At 45.7% G+C, this 22,892-nt stretch overlaps 4 protein-coding genes across 4 annotated transcripts; 3 read left to right on the forward strand and 1 right to left on the reverse strand.

The window, feature by feature from the left end:
- The first annotated feature begins 171 nt into the window (after window positions 1-171).
- LOC117847407 (uncharacterized) lies at window positions 172-1,584 on the forward strand. The gene has a single exon (XM_034728613.2). It carries the CDS (start codon window positions 498-500, stop codon window positions 1,161-1,163), a length of 666 nt encoding a protein of 221 aa, XP_034584504.1. The 5' UTR covers window positions 172-497; the 3' UTR covers window positions 1,164-1,584.
- A 2,290-nt stretch (window positions 1,585-3,874) lies between these two features.
- Window positions 3,875-9,594, reverse strand: LOC117849576 (E3 ubiquitin-protein ligase SINAT5). Its single transcript, XM_034731164.2, has 3 exons — window positions 9,073-9,594; window positions 4,569-4,955; window positions 3,875-4,441 (listed from the first exon to the last, which is right to left on the reverse strand). Exons 1-3 carry the CDS (start codon window positions 9,373-9,375, stop codon window positions 4,082-4,084), a joined length of 1,050 nt encoding a protein of 349 aa, XP_034587055.1. The 5' UTR covers window positions 9,376-9,594; the 3' UTR covers window positions 3,875-4,081.
- Window positions 9,595-16,350: 6,756 nt separating this feature from the next.
- On the forward strand, window positions 16,351-19,082 carry LOC117847849 (lysine histidine transporter 2). Its single transcript, XM_034729136.2, has 5 exons — window positions 16,351-17,332; window positions 17,460-18,355; window positions 18,466-18,557; window positions 18,649-18,717; window positions 18,802-19,082. The coding sequence occupies exons 1-5, from the start codon at window positions 16,905-16,907 to the stop codon at window positions 18,898-18,900; spliced, it is 1,584 nt and encodes a 527-aa protein (XP_034585027.1). The 5' UTR covers window positions 16,351-16,904; the 3' UTR covers window positions 18,901-19,082.
- Window positions 19,083-20,411: 1,329 nt separating this feature from the next.
- On the forward strand, window positions 20,412-22,575 carry LOC117848972 (lysine histidine transporter-like 2). The gene is made up of 4 exons (XM_034730586.2): window positions 20,412-20,888; window positions 21,009-21,996; window positions 22,074-22,142; window positions 22,267-22,575. The coding sequence occupies exons 1-4, from the start codon at window positions 20,698-20,700 to the stop codon at window positions 22,363-22,365; spliced, it is 1,347 nt and encodes a 448-aa protein (XP_034586477.1). The 5' UTR covers window positions 20,412-20,697; the 3' UTR covers window positions 22,366-22,575.
- Window positions 22,576-22,892: the final 317 nt, after the last annotated feature.

Consider the following 22,892-nt stretch of genomic DNA (forward strand, 5'->3'; position numbering starts at 1 on the left):
GACACTAGGCCTGTTCGCTTCAGCTTATAAGTCGGCTGAAAAGCTGAAACGGCTGATTTGTTATGAGAGGAAAACACTGTTTGGTGGCTGATAAGCCAGCTGAATAAGCTGAAGCGAACAGGCCGACTATCGACAAACTGAATATTTCAGGATACAAAAATGAATTTCAACGTAGTACATGGGAAGGTGGTTGGTGCATCGTTGTCTCTTGCAGTCGGGATGCTTCAGCCCCTCTGGTGGCCGGAATGGATTGACCGGATCCGGCGGTGGTAAAAGCTGACGCTGGCTGCTGGACTGGTCTTCCTCCGTGTAAACTCACCGACCACTGACGCTCTCCGCTCCCGTTGCTTTCGAGCCCGTTCGTGTGCCCGTGTGCGTGTGCGTGTGCGTGTGCGTGCGTCTAGCTAGTAAAGTGACCAGCCTCCGACGGGACACACCCCCTGCTCCCCTCCTCGGCTACCCAACCCACCAAGAACCCCCGCAAGATTCCGGCCGCCATGGCCAGATCGGCGCCGGAGCTGCCGCCGCACTACTACGCGGCCGCGCGCTCCGGCCACCGCCCCTCCTCCTCGCCCGCGGCGTCCTGCATCGTGGCCCTCCTCTTCCTCCTCCTGGCCGCCGGCGGCGGCGCGGCGGCGCTGTTCATTCTCTACCGCCCGCGCGCGCCGGCCATCGCCGTGACCGCCGTGCAGCTCCCGTCCTTCGCCGTGGCCAACGGCACCGTCGCCTTCACCTTCCAGCAGCTGGCCTCCGTGCGCAACCCCAACCGCTCCCCGCTCGCGCACTACGACAGCTCCCTCCACGTCGCCTACGGCGGCGGCGAGGTCGGCTCCATGTACATCCCCGCCGGCCAGATCGATGGAGGACGCACGCAGTACATGGCCACCAGCTTCACCGTCCCCGCTTTCGCCGTCGCGGGCCCCGCCTCCGCCGCGCAGCCGGCCACCATCTCCGTCCCCGCGTCCGGGCCGTCCCCGCACGTCACGGCCGCGCTGGTGGTGGAGCAGCAGCAGCAGCCGCCGGTGATGGAGGTCGACTCGCTGCTAGTGGTGAAGGGCAAGGTCACCGTGCTCAAGGTCTTCACACACCACGTCGAGGCCGCCAAGGTCTGCCGCATCGGCGTCTCGCCGGCCGACGGCCGCGTGCTCGGCTTCAGATGCTGACACCACTGCTCGGCGGCCGGCCAAGATCTGACAACCTCATCAGCCTGGTTCTGGTTGGTTGGTAGCACTCTACTCTCATGATCAAATTATTAGTTTCTTTGGGTTCGATTTAGTCAGTGAAATTGTAAGATAAGGTTGGCCGATTTGTAAATTAGATTAATCCCTTTGGTTCTCAAGATTTGTAGTTCTTGGAGTTTACCATGTTTACTAGATTGGTGGCGTGTTCTTGCTGTTGTAGATTATTACTGATAGATTGTTAGGTGGATGCTCAGAGTCCAGACCAAACAAAGATTTGGTTCTTGAGATGGATGTTCCAAGTAGACAATTCATTCACAATTGGTCCCTTGTGTCAAGTATAAACATGGTCAGGCAATGTCAGTGGTGGTATGCATTTCACCATGTTTCCTGTTGATTGGAACTAGCTTCTGTCTAAATCTGAGAAATCTTGTTCATTCTGGCAGCAATTCTAGCTACAACTCTGCAACTGCAAATTAAAATGTCATTGCGAATGTTGGCATCTTGCAAGTTGAAATGCTACTGCAAAATGCAGTTTTGATGCGCTTTGATGTGCAAGTTGAGATGCCTCTTGCAAACTGCAGTTTGATGTCCTAGCAAAATGCGAGTTGTTGATGCTATCTTGTCTTGCTGGCGACTAAAGGGAGCATATTCTGCAATTCACCAACTCAAGTTGCTGTTGTACGACGCATGATTGGTGGACAGGTACCAGTGGATGATCCATCAGTGGATGATCCATCGGGGTAGCTGTTGTAATTTCCAGTGTTTGGTGAGCATAGTGGTTAGATTATCATGATGGTTAGCGGATCAGGACGGCAGTGGTTACTCTACTCAGTGTGAACCGCGAAGCATGTGCTGCCGACGTTTCTGGTTTCTCCCGGTCGTGGTTGACTGGTTGTAACCTGCATGCCTGAAGTTCTCAAAATAAAAAAAATCCAGTTAAAAGAACGGAAAAAGAAACTGCCTGACACTGACACATTGGCCTCATGAACCTACCATGTTCGCACGGCAGACTTCCCATGCTGTATAGCAGCCAGATTTCAGGTACTTTCTGCATGCTGCTAAAATAAAACTATTACATCTAAAAAAAGTTACTCCCTCTGTTCTCTTTTACTTGACGTTCATTAGCTCAAATTTAAGCTAGCCAGCGTCAAATAAAGGAGAGCGGAGGTAGTATTATCAAATATCAAATGAATCTACGATAAAACTGTGCCCGGAGTGGAGCACAGTCACACCGAACCTCTTCCGTGAATCAATGGCATTTTCAGACAATTCTCGTTGCCTGGTAACATTTTCCGCGGTACTTAAGCCAAAATGCAGCGAATAGAAACGCAATTTGTTGGTGGGACGGAACAAAATAAACCTCTACTTCTAAACAAGGACTGTCTATTTTTAGTTCTTCATTCATCATGAACACCATGAATTCAGAACCTGACATCAAAAGCCTGAAAATGTTAGCTCGATCAGTGATCTGATCACACAAAAGCACATGTCGTTTGGTGTTTTCTAGTGACAAATTATTGATGGGGCCCCATGGGCCTACTGTACCCACCACGTGAAATCGTGAAACGAAGCAAAAGTTGGCCCACGCCATTTGTCATATCTCTCTCTGTGTTTTTTTTACCGAGCCAGTTGTCATCTCGGTTAAGTTCAAGTGTCAAATACATGCAAAGATTATACCACAGGTTCATCTAACAAAACATGATCATCCATCTTCTTTTTTTCTTTGCGAAGCTTGCATATAACAAAATTTTCTTTTCTTTCTCCCATCCAATTTTCCAGCATCTTGATGCTACTATCATGTAAGTATGAACATGTAAAATACTACCATGTTATCATGTAAAATGCTACTATCATGTTATGATGATCGTGCAGAAGCTATGTAAGCAAACAAAGGTAATGAAACAAACAAGCCTGGGTACCAGGGTACAGAAGATCATGTGCAATAATAAGTCTAAAGCTCATTTGTATCCTGTGACAGCCAACTGGTCGTAGGCAGGATTGATTCCCTGAGGGGCAAAACAACAAAGGCCCCCAAGTGTACATGTCTGCCACTCACACCGGCCACTGACAAACGAAGCTGCACCAGCACCTCCTCTCCCGCACAAGTCTGCCGGTCTCTCGCCAAATGCAGGTGCTGTGCAATGTATTACCACTGCATCAGAATATCTCACACGTCAGCAGACAGCAGCGGATCTAGTACCAGCAGGAAGATCCTGTGTGTTGGCATGATGTGCTGCGAGGTACAGAAATGGTACTGACCAGTGATCACAGTTAAAACTAGTAGCAGCATACAGAACCCAATTTGATGCATTGTGTTGCCTTTTCTGTTTTCCTGCTGCTGCGTGACATTCCAGATATCTTATATGTAGAGTTGCATTTGAAATTCTTGAATAATATCGCTATCAGAAGAAATAGTGGTCAAAGCTATGCTTGGTAGACTGTATAGAGTGTTGCCACAAACCATTACCATCAATTGTGACTAAAGGGGAGCGTGTTTCCACATTACTATTTGACTGGAAACAAAGTTGCTGCCACAAACCATTATCATCATTTTTCTTCGCCTTCACACCCGTAGACTATCAGATGAACATGAATCTGGTGCTATTCTTGCAAAACTGTGCCCTGTACCTTCCTATGAAAAATGCAAGAAATGAAACACGGCTCAGAAGTCAGAACGACAGAAGACTGCAAGGTAGACATTTACGGGCCAACTTGTAAGATTTCTTGGATTTGTTATACACAATTACTTTACAAGAACATTTTACATCCTAAAATTTTTCTTAAGGTACAACATTGCAACGGCCACATACTATAATGAAAACACAACAACATGGCAATTTTGAAATAACAAGCCAGCCAAATAGCACAATCTTTCTCTCTTCTTTCAACGTCTCCTTTGCTCAGCTGCAAAGGTTCGGAATGCAGGCTCCATCCGGGTTGGTCTGCTCTTTCCATATCCGTCCAGTCACCCTCAGCTTCAGCTCCTTCCTGTCACCACCCGAGAAGAACAGGGCCATGTTCCTCTGGATGATAAGGCCATCATGGCTGTCCCGAACCTTGCGGTGGCTGTCGCGGATGCTCCTTGGAGTGCCTTCCCATACCATTTTCCTACCGTTGCCACCGACCTCAAGGCTATATGTATAGTTCCTTGCTTCATTCTCATCCCCCATAAATCGGAGGAAAGCCATATAAACTGGAGCCATTGCGAGCTGGTAGGCTTCAAAGTGCAGGCAAAAGTACTGCCCAAAACAATGGAATACCTGACCCAAAAAGAAACATTGGACACGTCGGATTAATTTAGAATATATTCTGCTCCATACTCCTTAACAAAAGGACAGCACGAAAATAGATATCATAGAAGGAATAGCTCGCTAGTTTAATACTTACTGTTAGCATCCAGGTGGCGTTTTCAACCTCTCGTGGGTTGGATTTGACGTATCTATGGTTGAATGTGCAGCCGCTGTGCATGTCGACTTTGTGATCATCCCTCAAATGTGCAACAAGGAATGGAATATCACCAGCCACAGCACATTCAGAGCCAGCATAAGGGCAATTATATGGCCTGAAGCTGCACTGCGCTTCATGCTTTATCTTGCTGTAGTATGGGAAGATCTCGGGGCAACCTAAAGAGCAGTACTTACAAGGAAGCTCTAGTGACTCCGCTACTTTTTCCAGTGCCAAGCATCTGATATCACCAAGCTCTTGTCTGCATGTAGGACACCGGTTGTGCACCCTGGCCTTGCACGTTGAACACAAAGTATGTCCATTTTGGCACTGTAAAAAATCAAATACATATTAATTATCAAATTACTCTACTGAAAGGGTGCATTTGATGAATGAAATTTTTTAGTGCCACAAAAATAGATCTAGTCTATTACTGTATTATATATGCATCTGGTATCAGCAAATAACTGGAATATTTCTTCTGAAAATTGTAGTGCTTCCACAGTTCAATGGATAACCAACATTCACCATAGAAAAAGTGTGGATAGTCCTAACATAAACAGCACAGGTTAAAGTAACTAGAACACTGTTCAAAAAGGTGCAAACGGAGAACTTATTTGCCAACCAGTACACCCATGCAGCAGTTAAAGATCACTCCCTGCTTGCCTAGCTTATTGGAAATCACCCTGCACAAGAGTAATTCTTTTCTGTACTCAATACTTGTCAATGTATTCACTACAAAGCATACAGGCAACTGGTTTCCACAGACCTAATTTTTACAAAATAAAACCCTGAAGATTCAAAAAGGAAAAACAGCAACGGCCAGCTCCGACTTTATTGGATCTGAAACAGAGCTAAGAAGTGTGGATACTGTAGGGTCTCCCCTGCAGTGGTGCCCTGGTGGAAGGTGGTGGTGTGTGCACTGTGCAGGAATAAGCTGGGAGGAGGTGCAAAAGGAGGGGAGGAAACAAATACGGTAGAAATATAACTTCCTTCCTGCTTCTCAAAGCAATTTACCTTGTCTTTTATAGAGACAAGGCAAACATCCTAGGGAAAGATAATCGAGACCTTCCAAACCAAACTTATCTGTAGAGGCAACTATCTAACTAAGCATTCAAGTACTAAAATATCCTATCTAAAACTGAGGGTGCAATGCCTGTCAGCAGGCTTATATAATTCCATCCAAATGAAACTGACATAGTCAGACAGCTACTCCTAAATCTAATAGTATTTACCTAGGCTGACAACTGACATAGCTAGACAACTATTCATAACAAAGACATTGTAAATCTTAACAATTGACATAGCGTGCCAAACCGTACAGAGTTTCATTTTCAGGCTCCTTGAAACTAGAATGTATGCAGCCAGTTTACAGAAGTAAAGGTCTCACCTAGGCTGCCACTATATGCAAGCCAGAATACAAGTAAATTGTGTTGACAGATGCAGAAGAAACGTTTGATGTTTCTGAACTATAAGTATCAATTCAATTATCTGACTATGTCCCACCATGATTACTTGCCGGCAATCACTAAATCCAAACTAGATAAGCAAATGCTTGATTCGTGTCTATAAGAACATTTCTGCCTCCCAAGTCCCCTACTTGACTGTGGTTGACCACACAATTAACAGCCCAATGCAAAGTTCAATCTGCTTAGTGGCTGCGAACACAAATGTGCCACATCCACCCCTTATGCCACACCATTCATGATGTACTATTGCACTGTGATGTATGTTAATTGTTACAGCATTCAAAATTAAATTTTTGAATAAAGAACTTGTGTAACACACATCCGAGTGCACTAAATGGTGTAGACAAATGGTGCATGTGCAACTTGCACAAAATCCATGTCTGTTTATGCCTTCAGTGGTGGCCTAGACCTGTATAAGTATGGGCTAAAATCCTTTTGCATAATATATTCATGCTCCATGTTTCTTCTGATTAAGGATATATTCACATCCATCACTCACAGAATTATGCTCTAAAACTGCCATGTAGATGCATTCATATGACACAAAAGGGCATATTAACTAGAGCATAGAGGTAGGCATTACATCCAAGCTGGATATAAGAATTTTGTTTCAAGACTTGGAGCATGTGGCATTTCAAGTCTTGGAGCAAGGGAGCATGAAGTTTTAGATAAGTTCTCCTCTTTAGTCCATTGTATCCTAAAATCTGATATGTGTATTTTGTGTGGGTCACTGAATCATGTTTTAAACTGCGGGTCAAGGAAATGTTCATGCAGTCATACCACATTAGAGGAGGTTAGAATGGACACATCCATTTGACCATTCCTATTCACTTCATCAAGATTTTTCGTTTGGCCTGAAAGGAGGCAATCCCACTGCTTTCTTCACCATAAGAAAACCTGACAGCAAGAGTAACTTCACACTTCACCTAACTCTCATTCCAGATGCATATCTGTTCATCCCCACTGCTTCCTATTTCTGTCCTATGAAGCTGAAAAGTTTCTATTTTCTTGTTTCTCATAGCATCAGTCATGTGTGTGTTGGGTGTAGTTGGTGGTGCATGTGCACCTTATATATCTATGTAGTAGCTACTTATTCCTAAATTACCCCTGCTACCTACCCCTGCCTTATCTCTATATGTACCCCTCCCAAACTGCTATCTATGTGTGGTTAATGGAAAGAGATCATTTTGGGCCAACAGTTTCGTATCACAAAGAGTGTCAAAAATAGACTACAACAACGAATTATACTTTACTTTCCTTGACCAGTCAGTCTACCTAGCAAAATGGCATGAGAAAATATCTAAGATACTATCAATAGATGTGAACACTTGCCTATACTGCTGTTCTTCTAAACAAACGTCCAAAAAGAGTGTCAACCTAATATTCAGAAATACATATACATCCCCACAAGTCAGCTCATGTCCACACAGAGCTCATGCGTATGCTCCAGTTAGGTAATAAATCCAATGATCTAACCCAAAAGCAAACACCAGGTTATGTGTGCTCAAACACATACAGCAACAGTAACGCAGGCTCCTCAACACAACCAGAAACATCAAATAACCAATCTATTTATTGTCTAAAAGAGGAGGAATTACCTATCCCTTGTCTGAATTTTCATGCTAGTGCTACACATACAAAAACAGTAGTTATACAGTCTAGGATCAGACGCAAGGCAGCAGTAGAGGTTGAAACATATGTACTGATGTTCATATAAAATTAAATTTAGCAAAATAACAGAGGGGAAAATGTGTACAACATGGGCGACACCTATTGTATCCTACTGCTTGTTTGACATGTTTTTTCAGTGGACCCTAGATAGTTACGCCACCATATGGGATACAGGGGCTGCAGATCTTCATGTGTTTCCTCAAAGTTGGCATAGAGAGTACAGAGTGAATAGAGCTAAACGGAAACATGTTAGCCTTAGCTGCCTTCAACAAATCTTTTCAGTACACTGTCTCACATAAGAAGACAAACCAGTGCACAACTTATTGACAATGAAAAGAATGTCTCTGAAAATATACACAACAAAGCAACTTCTCTCCCTCACACTTAGCTCAGCTGTTATTTCTTCATCACTTAAGTCAATGGGGACAAACTATAAAGAATGGAAAAGGAGCTACTAACTTACAACAGCCAGTTCATCCAAAATAATAGAAGATCGGCTAATCGATCACTAACAGCAAATAAAATTGGGGCTAAGCCCATCAAGCTCAAAGGTAAGGTCATCCCAGACCGTATCGAGCAAATCAAGCATGGTAAATGGAGTATCATGACATTTGGGTTCTCAGATAGAAGTATACTGATGTTCTCTTCCAGTTCATCTCCTGCTCCATCAAAATGATGTTCTCAACAATTCAAAGGTCATAATTGAGATTATCTGAGTTCAGTAGTAGTAGTATCAGAATTCCATGGTAGACTAGATAAACACCAGCATCTCAGTATATTTTAGGAACGTTGTCTATTACTAACAAGAACAGGACAAGATGAGGCCGAGAAGCAACAGATAAGCATCTCAACATTTCGTTTCCCACCATTCCGAAGCATTTGCAGCTAGGGAAACAACAAATGCAATGTTTGTATCCTCGAAAAAAATCCAAATACACCCGTTTGGCATGGAGAGACTCCGCTTACCGTAAAGTTCCAACCCAGATCCAAAATGGAACACATGATTCATTCCAAATCTAACGGAATTGACCAAATCGTCCGACAAGGAAAGACCCAATCCGCAGATGGTTTTACAGTTGACTAATCCAAACGCGCCCAATCACACCTCTTAATCGCAATTAATTCGAAGCTAAATGACCCAGTCTTACAGGGAGCAAAAATCCCCAATTCGACGCGGCAAATCCGGAAATAATGGGCCAATTTGGTTCGACGCCTCCGTAGAGATCCCGGGCTTTCCCTACCACCGAGATCCCCAAATCCGGACGCAACCCCACCCGAAATTGAAGAAGGCGGAGCGAGGCACCCACCTGATGGATGGGCGGGAACATGGAGTTGGTGCAGACGGGGCACTCGAGCAGCTCGTGCACGCTGGTCGCCGGCGGGCCCCCGGCCGCTCCTGCCGCGCCCGCTGCCCCCGCCGCGCCCGCCCCGGACCCGGCATTCACCTTGGGGAACGCGCGGCCGCCGCCGCCCCCCGCGGAGGGCAGGTGGGCGGGGTGGAGCGGGAGGCCGAGGTGGCCGTGGTGGGCGTGGTGCGGGTGGCTATCGACGTCGTCCACGTCCAAGGCGGCGTCCGGGAGGGAGAGGCACTCGACGCTGTCCATGTCCATGGCCGCGCCCTGCGGTGCCGTGCGCGCACCGGCGCCGGGATTCAGGGGGGGCGCCGCGCCGCGCCGCGGGTTGGGGTGGGGTTGGATTCGTTTTGGAGGTTGCGCTGGGTTGGTTTGGCTGGGGGACGACGTCGACGACGCGGTGCGGTGGCCGCGGGGCCGCGGGGGGAGGGCGCTGCGCTCTGCCGCTCTCGCCTCACCTCACGCCGTTTGTTTGGGTTGGCGTGGACACCGCGGGACGACGCGTCTCCGCCTGGAATGGAAAGGGGAACGCAAGTGGATCGGAGATAATGTGTGATTAGTTGTCTAGGTTACATGCGCAAAGGTATTGACTCACAATACAAGCTACAGGATTAGTTAGTACTAATGCAAAGGTGGATCGGAGTAATTCTAATGCATTCAAAAAAGGTGTTGATAGCACAAAGTTTATGTGGATCCTAGGGCAACTTTGAAGATGTTATTGTGTGAATTGTGATAGAGCTGCATCAAAAAGCGAGAAAGAGCTCTTCACTTTGCACTAGTTTTATAAACTTTTTCACTACTCAGCGAGTAAAAAATTACAGGTAGCTCTAAACCAATTGTTGGAGGGAGGCGCCCTTAAGAAAGGCAAAGGTCTAATCTTATAAAATTTTAATATAGATAGAACATATTTACAATAGCAATCACCTACTTTGTAAAATTTCTAGTATAAATGGAGCTAATGAGAAGAAACAACAAGGCAGAAGTAGGTTATAGTGCAATGACTTTCATTTAGCTGGCAAGCTATAATAACTTACTTCCACTTATTTTCAATTACATTTGCAGCGAGAGGATCGTTTCAATTTAATTTACAGTTAGTGGATCATAGTTTTTAGATGGCTTCTTGACACTAAAATATTTTTTTAACATGTGTGCCCTTTCATCGAATGAATAAGATTCCATCCCATGAACAAAATCACAACACAACAACTAAGTATACCTCCAACATAAATTTCTGATAGAACCACTGAAGTTCATATCTAAAAAAGATGCAATACGGCAAACATCTATTGAATTTTAGAAAGTATATGGTTCATGTAATCCAAGTTAAGAACAATGAAAAAAAGAGCCATAAACATCTAATCACTCATACACATTGTTGGGGGAATGGCTATTCCTTCCCACACAGATGGAGGCAGCAAAGTGAGAAGACATGTTTCAAGTAGTGTCAAGTGGCATTCACAAGAAGTACGAAGCATCATAGAGGCTTCGTGTAAAGATCACCCTAATGGCCGCCATATTTTAGAAGAATGCAGACCCCCTCTTAATCCCACCCTTAGCTTGTGTAAGAACGACTATTGTAACTCTAGATTTGAGCTTTGTATACGGAACTCTGTCATTCTCTTTTGAGTTTTGTTCGGTCCTCTGTAGCCTTTAAGGTCCCAACCTTGGAGAGGAGGACCCCAGGCTACTTTTCAAGTTGCTTGGGCCCATATCCACAGCAGTTGCATTCACGTGGTTGGAATATATAATCTTGGAGGATAGTTCCACTAAAAAGGATAAATCTAGCACTAGTCTCGGTGCATCAGAACAGTTGGAGATATGATCCCAGTCGTTAAGTCCTTTTAAGGAAGTTATGCCAAGTTCTTCTGGCAAGGCTTCAACAACCTCCAAAGTTGTCAATAGTGAAGTTAACATAAGGAATCTCACCTTAGGAGTTCTAGAGCTAAAACAAATAAAATCAGCCAATGAAGTTCAACTTTGGCCCAAAGTGGCCGACGATAAGGAAAGAGATGCATGGCATCAAGGTGGCGATTGTTAAGGAAATGGGAGTATGACACATTCATGATTAGGAGGACCATGCAACATAAGTGTGATACATTATGATTAATTAGATAATTAGGTGATAGAAGCGCTGCTAACTCATGAGATATTTAGGTGACGAGGTCTTGTGATGGAGTCTAAAATGGTAGACATGAGATGTGTCTTGGAGAAGCACCAGGCGGGGAAGGACGGAAGGCTCAATTGGATCGTGATCATGAAGAGGCAACACCAAAGGAGAGGCGTGTTCAGAGTAAGAGGCAAAATACAAGTGTAGGGTAGACATCGCCTTGCCCAGCACCACCAACCCCAAAACCTTCCACAACTACAACCTTAGCAACACACCTTCCTCCAAAGAACCCCATAACTTGTATTATATATCCTGCATATGTGCACTTGTGTAGTTATTCTTAAAAGTTGTAACCTACCCACAGTACCAATACTTAAAAGATATCAATGATGTATAAAAATGCTTAAAAGTCTCCAAAGCCTTCATGATAGAATGGCAATATATCATATGGATAGAACGACACATAACATAATTGCTAAAAGGATGCACACTTTATTCGATTAATATATGAAACAAGAGCACATGTACATACACTAACAGCATGCATGCACACACGCACACAAACCTACAACCACACCATGCCCTTATTTAGTTTATTGCTAAAGGCAGAGGGCCTTGTTTGTCTTCTTTAAGTGTCCTTAATTGTAAGACTAGTTTTCACTTGTGATGCCAAGTCCTTGACTCCCTCCTTATCATTTATTCCCTTTCCATCACCTAAGATGTTCTTGTTGTTCACCTTTTTATTAGTGCTCAATTCCTCAGAGCTCTGATACTTGATTTCGTTGCCCACATAAGGTGTATCCTCTTTTGGTGACCTTTCCTGGCTTGCAATTATGGTGTCATCCACCATGATCTCCTCAAACTGTAGAATGGCAGCATTCTCAGGAATTATAGAAGGTTGTCTTCTATGGCCCCAAGCAGACATAATCTTGCTGCACTTGTAAACCTCCAAAATCTATAGTTTGAAAAGGAAAATATCGAACTTGATGTTGGACTACCTTAATTTTGTGAGGAGGGAGCACATATTCTTGTCAATTTATAGGGACACTGATCCATAAATGGAAGCAATCTTCCAAATAAAAGTTAGTGGAAAGTATGACACACATATGACATGAAATCGAGTCACCAATACGTGTACCATTGTTTGCTTCATTAGATAAGTAAATCAGATGAAACACATAGACTTGCGTGTGTATTTGACTTAAGCAATAAGTGCACTGCACCCTTGAAGACATGAACTTTATGTGATAAAGGATGAAGAGGGATGCAAAGGTGAAGAATCCAACAAAGCGATAAGTATATGACGTGCCATTTATTTTCTATCTAAAGCCGTCCTAATCCACAAGTAAATGCATAAACACATATCTAAAAGAAAATGTTAGTAAGAAGTATCATTGTTGGGGTTCTTCTAGATAAGAAAATGTAAGGAAATACGCCAAGTGTTCATGCATTTTGCATTAGAAATAAGTGCATCACGTGCTTAAAGACATGAATTTACGTGATAAAGGTTGCTTATAAGGGACGCAAATGTGAACAATACAACAAAAGCGATAAGCCATCTAGTGTACTCGTTGTCTCTCCTTTGCTTAATTTGATTAGATGAGTGAAAAATAAACAAGTACAACAAAATGCATGTGGTTGCACAACAACCTAATTCATTCCCTCACCACAAATTAGAATAGATATTTTTTGCATAGAAATACTTTATGTGGAGCCAGTCCGATGAATAGCAGTATGCATCAATGGACTAGGCCTAGGCCCAAGACAAGCAGATGCCCATATTGACAGGCCATCATTCATCCTAGCCAATACGGCATCGTATTGCTGTGCCATCACTTTTTCACCACGTGGGTCCAAGCAAAGGAAGAAGGAAGCTGGTCGTATAGGATACATTGGTAGTTCAATTGGATGTGTAGTCCGTGCTGATCTTGGTAGGTTTGATTTTTTTTTGCTTTTCTTTCCTAACTTTATTAGTGATGATCTAGTATTTATATTTAGTTTTTATTTCTGAATTATTATACATTTAACATCCTAAAAAGATTGAATTCAACATTTGCATAACCTAATTCAACAATTACAATGACTAGCTCAACTTTTTTTTGTGTGGAAATGTTGAAACCATATATAAAAATTTTGAACATGTATATTCAAAATGTTGAATAGTATATACGGGTGTTGATTTTAAAAATAAAAAATAGACATATAAGACCTCATTTTGTCGCATTAATTCTAAGCAACACGACGGTTCAAATGGAAATGAAAATGGACTCACAGTCTCAGAGAAAAAAATTGAGTTTTAAGATTGCAAATCAATTTTAACCACTCATCCCGTTGGCCAACCCCATTACGATACCTATCAGGCTATCGTCCTACTGTTCAAGCACCCCGCTGCTCTCTCCCAACTGCATGAATCCCAGTCGTTCATTTGCCTCCTGCGTCAATCTTAAAGTGGAAATTTCACAGTTATATTCCGGAAGATGTATAGGTTTTCCGAGGGTACAGTGCCTGGCGTGCGGCAGTGTCACAGACCCGCTTGGGAAGATTATAGGCTACTCCTGCTGCATTTACGGAATTCTTAATTATCTTCCATAGGATTTGGGCTTATAAGATTTATAGCATTTGAGATTAGTGCTATAGTAGATGGATGCTTGATATAAGATGGAAAAGAAGCCAACCAGGTATATGCATAACTGTGAAATAATTTAATCGGAAGAGATGTGTGGGTAATTAATTAGTTTAAAACTTGAAATGCTTTTTTTTCTTATCAAAGCATGAGCCCATTTTTTATTGTTTTTAAACTGCCTTATTGGTTAGAATAAATGCAACATTTGAAGTGGGCTTGCCAAACGTTCGAGACCATGACTGTGGAAATCTTCACCAACCATGAGTGGCCAAGGCTTAGCGCTTAATTACTTTTTTGCTTGGTATGGCCCTTTGAGTTTTTCTTCAAAAATGTTGTAATAAGACTTGGTTGAGTGCAAAACTCTTGCGGAGGCTGGAATATATTTTTTTTTCTAAAAATACTTTTTTAAAAAATATGGTTGGGAATGTACTACTCAATATTTTGAATATATGTGTCTAACATTTTGGATTTACTTACTGTTTCAACATATACACACAAAATGTTGAACTAGCCAGTTTATCCAAAATTGGTAAGTGAGCCTTTAAAAAGAGGAAAAATGTTAAATTAGGCATGCCATCTTTGAGAGAAGTTTCCTGACTATAGTCTGCAGAGAGCTTTTGTTGTGCAAAAGTGCAAGTCTCTAGACCTGTGCCACCATGCGTGCATCTCGTTCTCCTTTTCCACTCTAATTTCTAATGTTCTTCTCAGCTTGTCAACTGCTTCGATGGACCGTTTTGCCCATTTTATACAGGTCATAAAGTCTGCTATCGATCTTCCCGCTCGGGAATATGGACTCTGGACAGGTGTAGACAGTAGACTAGCCGTCCAACCCGTCAGTCTTCTTATCAATTTTTTCTAACGAACTGAGTGGGAGAGCTGCCGATTATATTAAAAAAAAGAGTTCCAGACTGAATAAATATAAACAATCAAAAGTATAGAAAAAGCAAAGAGCTAAACAATTAAGTACACTTTGTAGACAACATCAATCAGCATCATGCCAGTAGAGCGGGCAGATGTTTCGCCTCAGCCATAATCCACGTCGCGGTCTCATCTTTAATTCTTGCAAAGATCATGCTGATGGTAGATTCCTTGCTGTTAAAGATTCTCATGTTCCTTTCTCTCCACAGTGTCCATGTAATCTTATTATTTCTTTATGATCACTGGAACTGGAAGCAACGTATTATGCGTCGTGAGGATCTTGTGCATAGACAGTAGCAGGCCAATGCAGGGTTAGCCGCTCCAAGCATCATACGAGTTGGTAGTACCAAAGTACCTGATTATAGCTGCCAGTTTGTGTGGGTAGCTTTACTGTAATAGTGATGCACTGATTCCGGGATAGTGGGAAAATGATACAGCCTTCTTGTCTTGCCTTGGTTCTGGTCACACCCAAGAGTCCTAGTGAAAATGTCATGCGCATGCAGTAATTGAAAGGGACATATGGATTGCAATTGCATAAAGTCATTGTGTCCTGATAAAAACAATGCATAAAGTCTTTGAGTGAAAGGAAACCTTGAAAACGATTTCACGTAAGTACACTTGGCTCACGTAAGTAGATCGAGACCCAACAAAACGTGTACCGCCAAATAAAGTCCTAGTGAAACTTTGCCCTGCACGTGAGATAAGAAAGGGGAAGATACAATACAATACCGTCAAGTCCCCCAGTCAAAAGAAACGATGAAAACGAGATGAAAGAATCAGCACGCAGTCTGTGTAGTACTATTGCGTGAATTTCAGCATATCTACTTACCAATACCAGCTCATTTGCAATTTCGGCATGTTATTAAGCGGTGCAATTTACCATAATAATTACTCGCTGATTTTATCAGGGCTGGCCAGAATCTGCTGGCATTAATCTCCCTTAACCCTGTTTGGTTCCTTTAATCCATGGACTAAACTTTAGTCCCTACTCTATTTGGATTCATGGACTAAAATCCATTAAAGTAGATGAACAAAGATGATATTATCCTCCTCCTCCTCCTTCCTCCTAGCCTCAGCCTCCTCCGCCTTCCGCTTCGCCTCCGCTTCCTTCACCTTCTTCCACGCCTCGGGGTCTGTGAGCGCGCCATTCCTGTTCCGGCCAGCATTGGGTGCCGCCTGATCCCTCTCGACGCCACCGTTCCTCCTTATCGCATCCCTACACCCACCACCACCACCACCTCCTCCTCCTCCTCTCCTCCCCGCGTTCGGCTCCGCCTCCTCGCGGCCGAAGCCCGGCGGGATCTCGAGCTTGCCGTGGAGGTCGATGCGGCAGCGCCACCACGCGATGGAGCCCGTGGACCCGCTCTTCCGCATCAGCCGTGAGGGCGAGGACGCTGGCGACGACCCGGGCGCCTAGAGGTAGTAGCTGTCGGGCGACGCGCCGTTGAGCCCCGCTTCAGCATCCGCCCACAAAAGAGCTCGTCCCACAGCAGGAGGGAGGCCGGCGGCGGGGGTGGCGGGGTCGGGAGGGAGGGAGGCCGGCGGAGGGGGTCGGGCGGGAAGGAGGCAATAAATGAAGGGCAAGGGTGTCTCCAAGACCTTTTAGTCCACTTTAGTCCACCCCTCTTGGACGAGAGGACTAAGGGGGTGTTTGGATACGAGGTGCTAAACTTTAGGAGGGTACGTTGGATGTTCGGACGTTAATTAGGAGGACTAAACATGAGCTAATTATAAAACTAATTGCAGAATCCCTATACTAATTCGCGAGACGAATCTATTAAGCCTGATTAATCCATCATTAGCAAATGGTTACTGTTGCACCACATTGTCAAATCATGGACTAATTAGGTTTAATAGATTCATCTCGCGAATTAGACTCCATCTGTGCAATTAGTTTTATAATTAGACTATATTTAATACTCCTAATTAGTATCCCAACATCCGATGTGACATGTATTTAGTCTGTTTGGCATTTTAGGGGAGAAAAAAAAAACCAAAATGGGTGAACTCAAGTTTAGTCACGGTAGCCAATCAAGCATTTATCTCCTCCCTTTTCTGTTTTTGAGTGATGACTTTCTGCTACGGAGCACCCGGAATCTCGGGAATCTATGACGAGCCCGAGCGGTCTCGGATGCCCCCATGAAACCGCGCGGCGCCCACCCGCTTCCGACACTTCTCTGTGACGCACTCCTCGCACACAGATCGATCCGTCGCACGCGCCGAGTCAAGCACGGCGATCGTCATCGTCGACGCACGCATCGGCGGCGCCGCCGCCGCGCGGCCGCGACGCGACCCGGCATCCTCCCGGCGACGACGACGAACAAGGCGGCGGAGACGATTGCGGAGATGACGACAGCGGCGGCGTCGCCGGACGTGATGGACCAGTACGTGGAGACGGCCAAGGAGAGGAGGCAGGAGGAGAGGCTCAAGAACGTCAACCTCGACGACTGGCTGCCCATCACCTCGTCGCGCACGGCCAAGTGGTACTACTCCGCCTTCCACAATGTCACCGCCATGGTCGGCGCCGGCGTTCTCGGCCTCCCCTTCGCCATGTCGCAGCTCGGATGGTAGGCAACAGCGCAACGACGAACTCTGAATCCCTGATTATGTGTTTTAATTTCTTTATATATTCTGTCCGATGAGAATTGAGAAATGATGGACGCCGACGACGATCGATGGATTGACTGGATGCAGGGGCCTGGGCACGGTGGTGATCGTGATGTCGTTCGTGATCACGCTCTACACCCTGTGGCAGATGGTGGAGATGCACGAGATGGTCCCCGGCAAGCGCTTCGATCGGTACCACGAGCTCGGGCAGCACGCGTTCGGGAAGCGCCTGGGCCTCTGGATCATCGTGCCGCAGCAGCTCATCGTGGAGGTCGGCACCGACATCGTCTACATGGTCACCGGCGGGCAGTGCCTCCGCAAGTTCCACGACCTCGTCTGCCAGGGCCGCAGCTGCGCCGACATCCGCCTCACCTACTGGATCATGATCTTCGGCTCCGTCCACTTCCCGCTCTCCCAGTTCCCCAACTTCAACTCCATCTCCGCCGTCTCCGCCGCCGCCGCCGTCATGTCGCTCACCTACTCCATGATCGCCTTCTTCGCGTCGACGGTGAAGGGAGCCAGCACCGCCGCCGCCGTCGACTACGGGCTCAGGGCGTCGACGGCGACGGGGCGGGTGTTCGGCGTGCTCAACGCGCTCGGCGCCGTGGCGTTCGCGTACGCCGGGCACAACGTGGTGCTGGAGATCCAGGCCACGATCCCGTCGACGCCGGAGACGCCGTCCAAGAGGCCGATGTGGCGCGGCGTGGTGGTGGCGTACGCCATCGTCGCGCTCTGCTACTTCTGCGTGGCCTTCGGCGGGTACTACGCCTTCGGCAACGCGGTGGAGCCCAACGTGCTCATCTCCCTCGAGAGGCCGCGGTGGCTCATCGCCGCCGCCAACCTCATGGTCGTCGTCCACGTCGTCGGCAGCTACCAGGTCTACGCCATGCCCGTGTTCGACATGATCGAGACCGTGCTCGTCAAGAAGCACAGGTTCACGCCGGGGGTCCGCCTGCGCCTGATCGCCCGATCCGCCTACGTCGGTGAGTCGTTATTACTTCTTGCTCGAGAATTCGAGATCGACGACGAACGCATCTATTAATTCACCACAGCTAGACCCGTGACTGGATTGATCATACGTGTATAAATGCAGCGGCGACGATGTTCATCGGCATGACCTTCCCCTTCTTCGACGGCCTTCTCGGCTTCTTCGGCGGCTTCGGATTCGCTCCCACGACGTACTACGTACGGCATCAACAACCTTTTTCACTCTTCTTCGTTGATGATTTGTGATGATCTACAAGATGGTTCACTGATCTGGTTGCATGATGTGCAGATCCCTTGCATCATCTGGCTCATGCTTCGCAAGCCCAAGAAGTACGGTCTCTCATGGACCATCAACATTGTAAGTTCAATTTCCATCAACTGATTGATGATTTATCTGTCCGTGTTCTTACAGTTCTGAAACGCTGTGTCTTTGTTTGATCAGATGTGCATCGTGATAGGAGTGATCCTGACGCTCATATCCCCAATCGGAGGCATGCGGCAGATCATCCTTGACGCCAAGAACTTCAAGCTCTACTCTTGAGCATCCAGGATCTAAAGAATAAGATGAGAGAGAGGCTGCGTTTTACCTCGTTTTCGTTCTCTTTCATCAGATGCAATCTATGAATCTGAAACAGATCGGTTATTACACCCAAATTATCCATCATGAAAATATTCTGTTCTGGAAATAAGTATTAATTCTGTTCTATCTCTTTCAATTGGCAACTTTATGGAGTAGATTTCTTCACCTGATATATATCTGTGTGGTAGCCTGATAGGACCACGTTAAGCCGCGACACATGGTGCTCAAGCCAAAACATGTGACCATCTCCTTTTCTGACGTTTCTAGTTTCTATCACTTTCCTTCATTTCTTTGTCGTTCATGTGCTCTAGCTAACATCTTATATTAACTCAAATTACAAGAAACAAATAAAGACATGTTGCTTTCAGTGATGTAACATGCACATGTTTTTCTTTGATAAACTAGCCTAATACGTACTTCGAATGCTCATAAATTCTTTACCTAGCATCTGGTCTTTTTTTTTGTTTGACCAACACACAATGCTTAAACCATATTTTTTTTACCTTTAATAAAAAAGATATGTAGCTCTGCTACATATTCGAGAAAAAAAAGATTCTCCTCAACCTTGAGAAAATAGCGAGGCAGTGGGGGTAGAGGACGGGCAGGTGATGGATCCATGGATCAAGTAAAACGCACATGGCGATAGCTATTCGTGGTTTCATATCATGGTAGATATGGAAGAGTGAGGAGGCAATTGGGTGTAGGCTAACAGGTGAGAGTAGTAAAAAGGATTTTTTTTAAAAAAGAAACAAAGTCTATTTTACTACCTCATATATTTGTTTTGTCCATCTAACCCCTCAACAAAAATTAGGCTTGATTTACTACCAGATGATCCAATCTACCCTTAATGAGATGTGTCTTTCTTATTTCATTGCGACTAGTTGATTTTTAAATCCAAATTTTGTGAATAGATAGAGAACATGATGGTCCATAGTAGAAGTAGAAAATATGTTAAGAATTTTTTATAGTTATTTTCATATGTTAGGAACATTTAATACGAAATTGATCCTAGGTTGCAAAACTGCATGAAAAGTAATAATAGTGAAAGGTTCATAATGTATTTTAACGTAGGACATCATGTTATAAATCACCTTGTAGAATTTGAACTTAAAACTTAACCTGTATATAGATAAATACAAAAGTCAAATCTCATTAGGGGTAGATTGGATCAATTAAAATGGTTGATGGAGTAAATCTAGCCTAAATTTTGTTGAGGAAGTTAAGCGGATAAAGCGAATAGGTGATGGTAGCAAAATAGTTTTTTTTCTTCTAAAAAACATACTTCATGTCATAAAACAAACAGATTCAGAAAAACCCGACGATATTGAGAGTTTGCAAAGAATGAAAGAATGCCTAACTCTCAAGAACACTGACGGATAAAAAATTAAAGGTTTATAAATATTTGACAAATGGCTTTATTGTACCCAAAAAAGTGTCTGCAAAAGTCCCAACACAACTAGTGCCTACTCGGCTAGATGTACGGTAATCTTCTTTTCTTACGGAATTTGTTTCACATACGGCTGGAGTGTCTGACATTGGGATACATCCTTGTCCTTTGAACCCCCGATTTCCCTAACATTGGGATAACCGTTATATCCACGAAACCTTTTTTTCTTCTTCGAGTCGTATGAACCCCAGTCTCTCCTACCGCCGGATCGAAGGCCCTATAAATACGCTCCGCACGTAGGCCACCCGCCTTCCAACCTCATCAACAGATCAAACCAAATCAGACCGCAGCAACGCCGGCGATCGAACAAGATGGAGGAGTTCGTGAAGGCGCTCGAGGAACGCAAGCAGGAGGAGAAGCTCAAGAACGCCAACCTGGACGACTGGCTCCCCATCACCTCCTCGCGCACGGCCAAGTGGTACTACTCCGCCTTCCACAATGTCACCGCCATGGTCGGCGCCGGCGTGCTCGGCCTCCCCTTCGCCATGTCGCAGCTCGGATGGTACCAATGCAATAACCTCCCTGATCTCATCTTTATGTATATACATCTAGGCATCTAGTACAATCGTGGACGCCACATTGTTAATGATACTAATAAGCAACCATGGTTAACTAACTGCAGGGGCTTGGGGGCGACGGCGATCGTGATGTCGTTCGTGATCACGCTGTACACGCTGTGGCAGCTGGTGGAGATGCACGAGCTGGTGCCCGGCAAGCGCTTCGACCGGTACCATGAGCTCGGGCAGCACGCGTTCGGCCCGCGGCTGGGGCTCTGGATCATCCTGCCGCTGCAGATCATCGTCATGGCCGGCACCGACATCGTCTACATGGTCACCGGCGGCCAGTGCCTCCGCAAGTTCCACGACCTCGTCTGCCTGGGCCGCCGCTGCAGCGACATCCGCCTCACCTACTGGATCATGATCTTCGCGTCCCCACACTTCCTCCTCGCCCAGCTCCCCAACTTCAACTCCATCTCCTCCGTCTCCGGCGCCGCCGCCGTCATGTCGCTCGCCTACTCCATGATCGCCTTCGTCACGTCGGCGGTCAAGGGCGCCGGCGCCGCCACGGCCGCCGACTACGGGCTCCGGGCGACCACGGCGGCGGGGCAGGGGTTCGGCATGCTCAGCGCGCTCGGCACCGTGTCCTTCGCGTACGCGGCGCACAACGTGGTGCTGGAGATCCAGGCCACCATCCCGTCCACGCCGGAGACGCCGTCGAAGAGGCCCATGTGGCGCGGCGTCGTGGCGGCGTACGCCATCGTCGCGCTCTGCTACTTCTCCGTCGCCTTCGCCGGGTACTACGCCTTCGGCAGCTCCGTCGACCCCAACGTCCTCATCACCCTCGACAAGCCGCGGTGGCTCATCGCCGCGGCGAACCTCATGGTCGTCGTCCACGTCGTCGGCGGATACCAGGTCTTCGCCATGCCCATGTTCGACATGATCGAGACCCTACTCGTCAAGAAGCACAAGTTCGCGCCGGGTTTCTTCCTCCGCTTGATCGCCCGCTCCGCCTACGTCGCCGCCACCATGTTGATCGGCATGACCTTCCCCTTCTTCGACGGCCTGCTCGGATTCTTCGGCGGCTTCGGCTTCGCGCCAACCACATACTTCGTAAGAGCTTGCACTCTTGTTTCATGAATCATGACAGCAACCTAAGACGGTTTCGCCTCCCATGATATGACCTGCAGATTCCTTGCATAATGTGGCTAATACTGAAGAAGCCGAAGAAGTACGGCCTGACGTGGTTCATCAACATTGTAAGTTTCGACCCACTGATTGTTGATGCTTCCTCAATTTGCATGGCGTTCGAATTACTGTAAACTTATAATCCGTTCGTGTTCTTATTACTGTTCCCGGTTGCTGTGCTTTTGTATTGATCAGATCTGCATCGTGATCGGTGTGGTGCTGACGCTCGTCTCCTCCATTGGCGGCCTGCGGCAAATCATCCTTGACGCCAAGGATTACAAGTTGTACTCTTAAGCATTGCAAGTTGTACTCTTAAGCATCCAGGAAGAGAGAGGGGACAAATATTTTTTTCTGACGCTTTGGTTTATCTTCAATGATTGATTCCTTATACACAAGTATATCTCCTTACCGTACGTGTTTAGGACAGTAATCCCCTATCTGCTCAATCGAACTGATCTGAACGCAAATCGGGCAGGTCTCAGTTAATACTATTTGTTGCTGCTTTTTGCTCCTTTTAACTTTATTTTTCTAGCAACAAGGATTGCCGAACTGCCAGGCTGGGGCTTCAATCCTTCAACCAAAATTCTAGCGAGATGGTAGAATTTTTTTAAAAAAAGATCAAATTGAAGTTGCCAGCAGCTTTTGCCAATTTCGCCTGTTGTAACTAGTTCCCTTTTTATTTTCCTTCTTCAACCCACCGCTTCAACATTTAGAGGAGGCAAAGGTTCACAAATCACAATACATTTGGAACAATGTATCTAGGAATGATTTTGATGGGAAACGGAGGAAATTGATAGAATAAACATATAGTAAAAATTACA

This window comes from Setaria viridis, chromosome 3, assembly GCF_005286985.2.
Source record: "Setaria viridis chromosome 3, Setaria_viridis_v4.0, whole genome shotgun sequence".
Classification (NCBI taxonomy): Eukaryota; Viridiplantae; Streptophyta; class Magnoliopsida; order Poales; family Poaceae; genus Setaria; species Setaria viridis.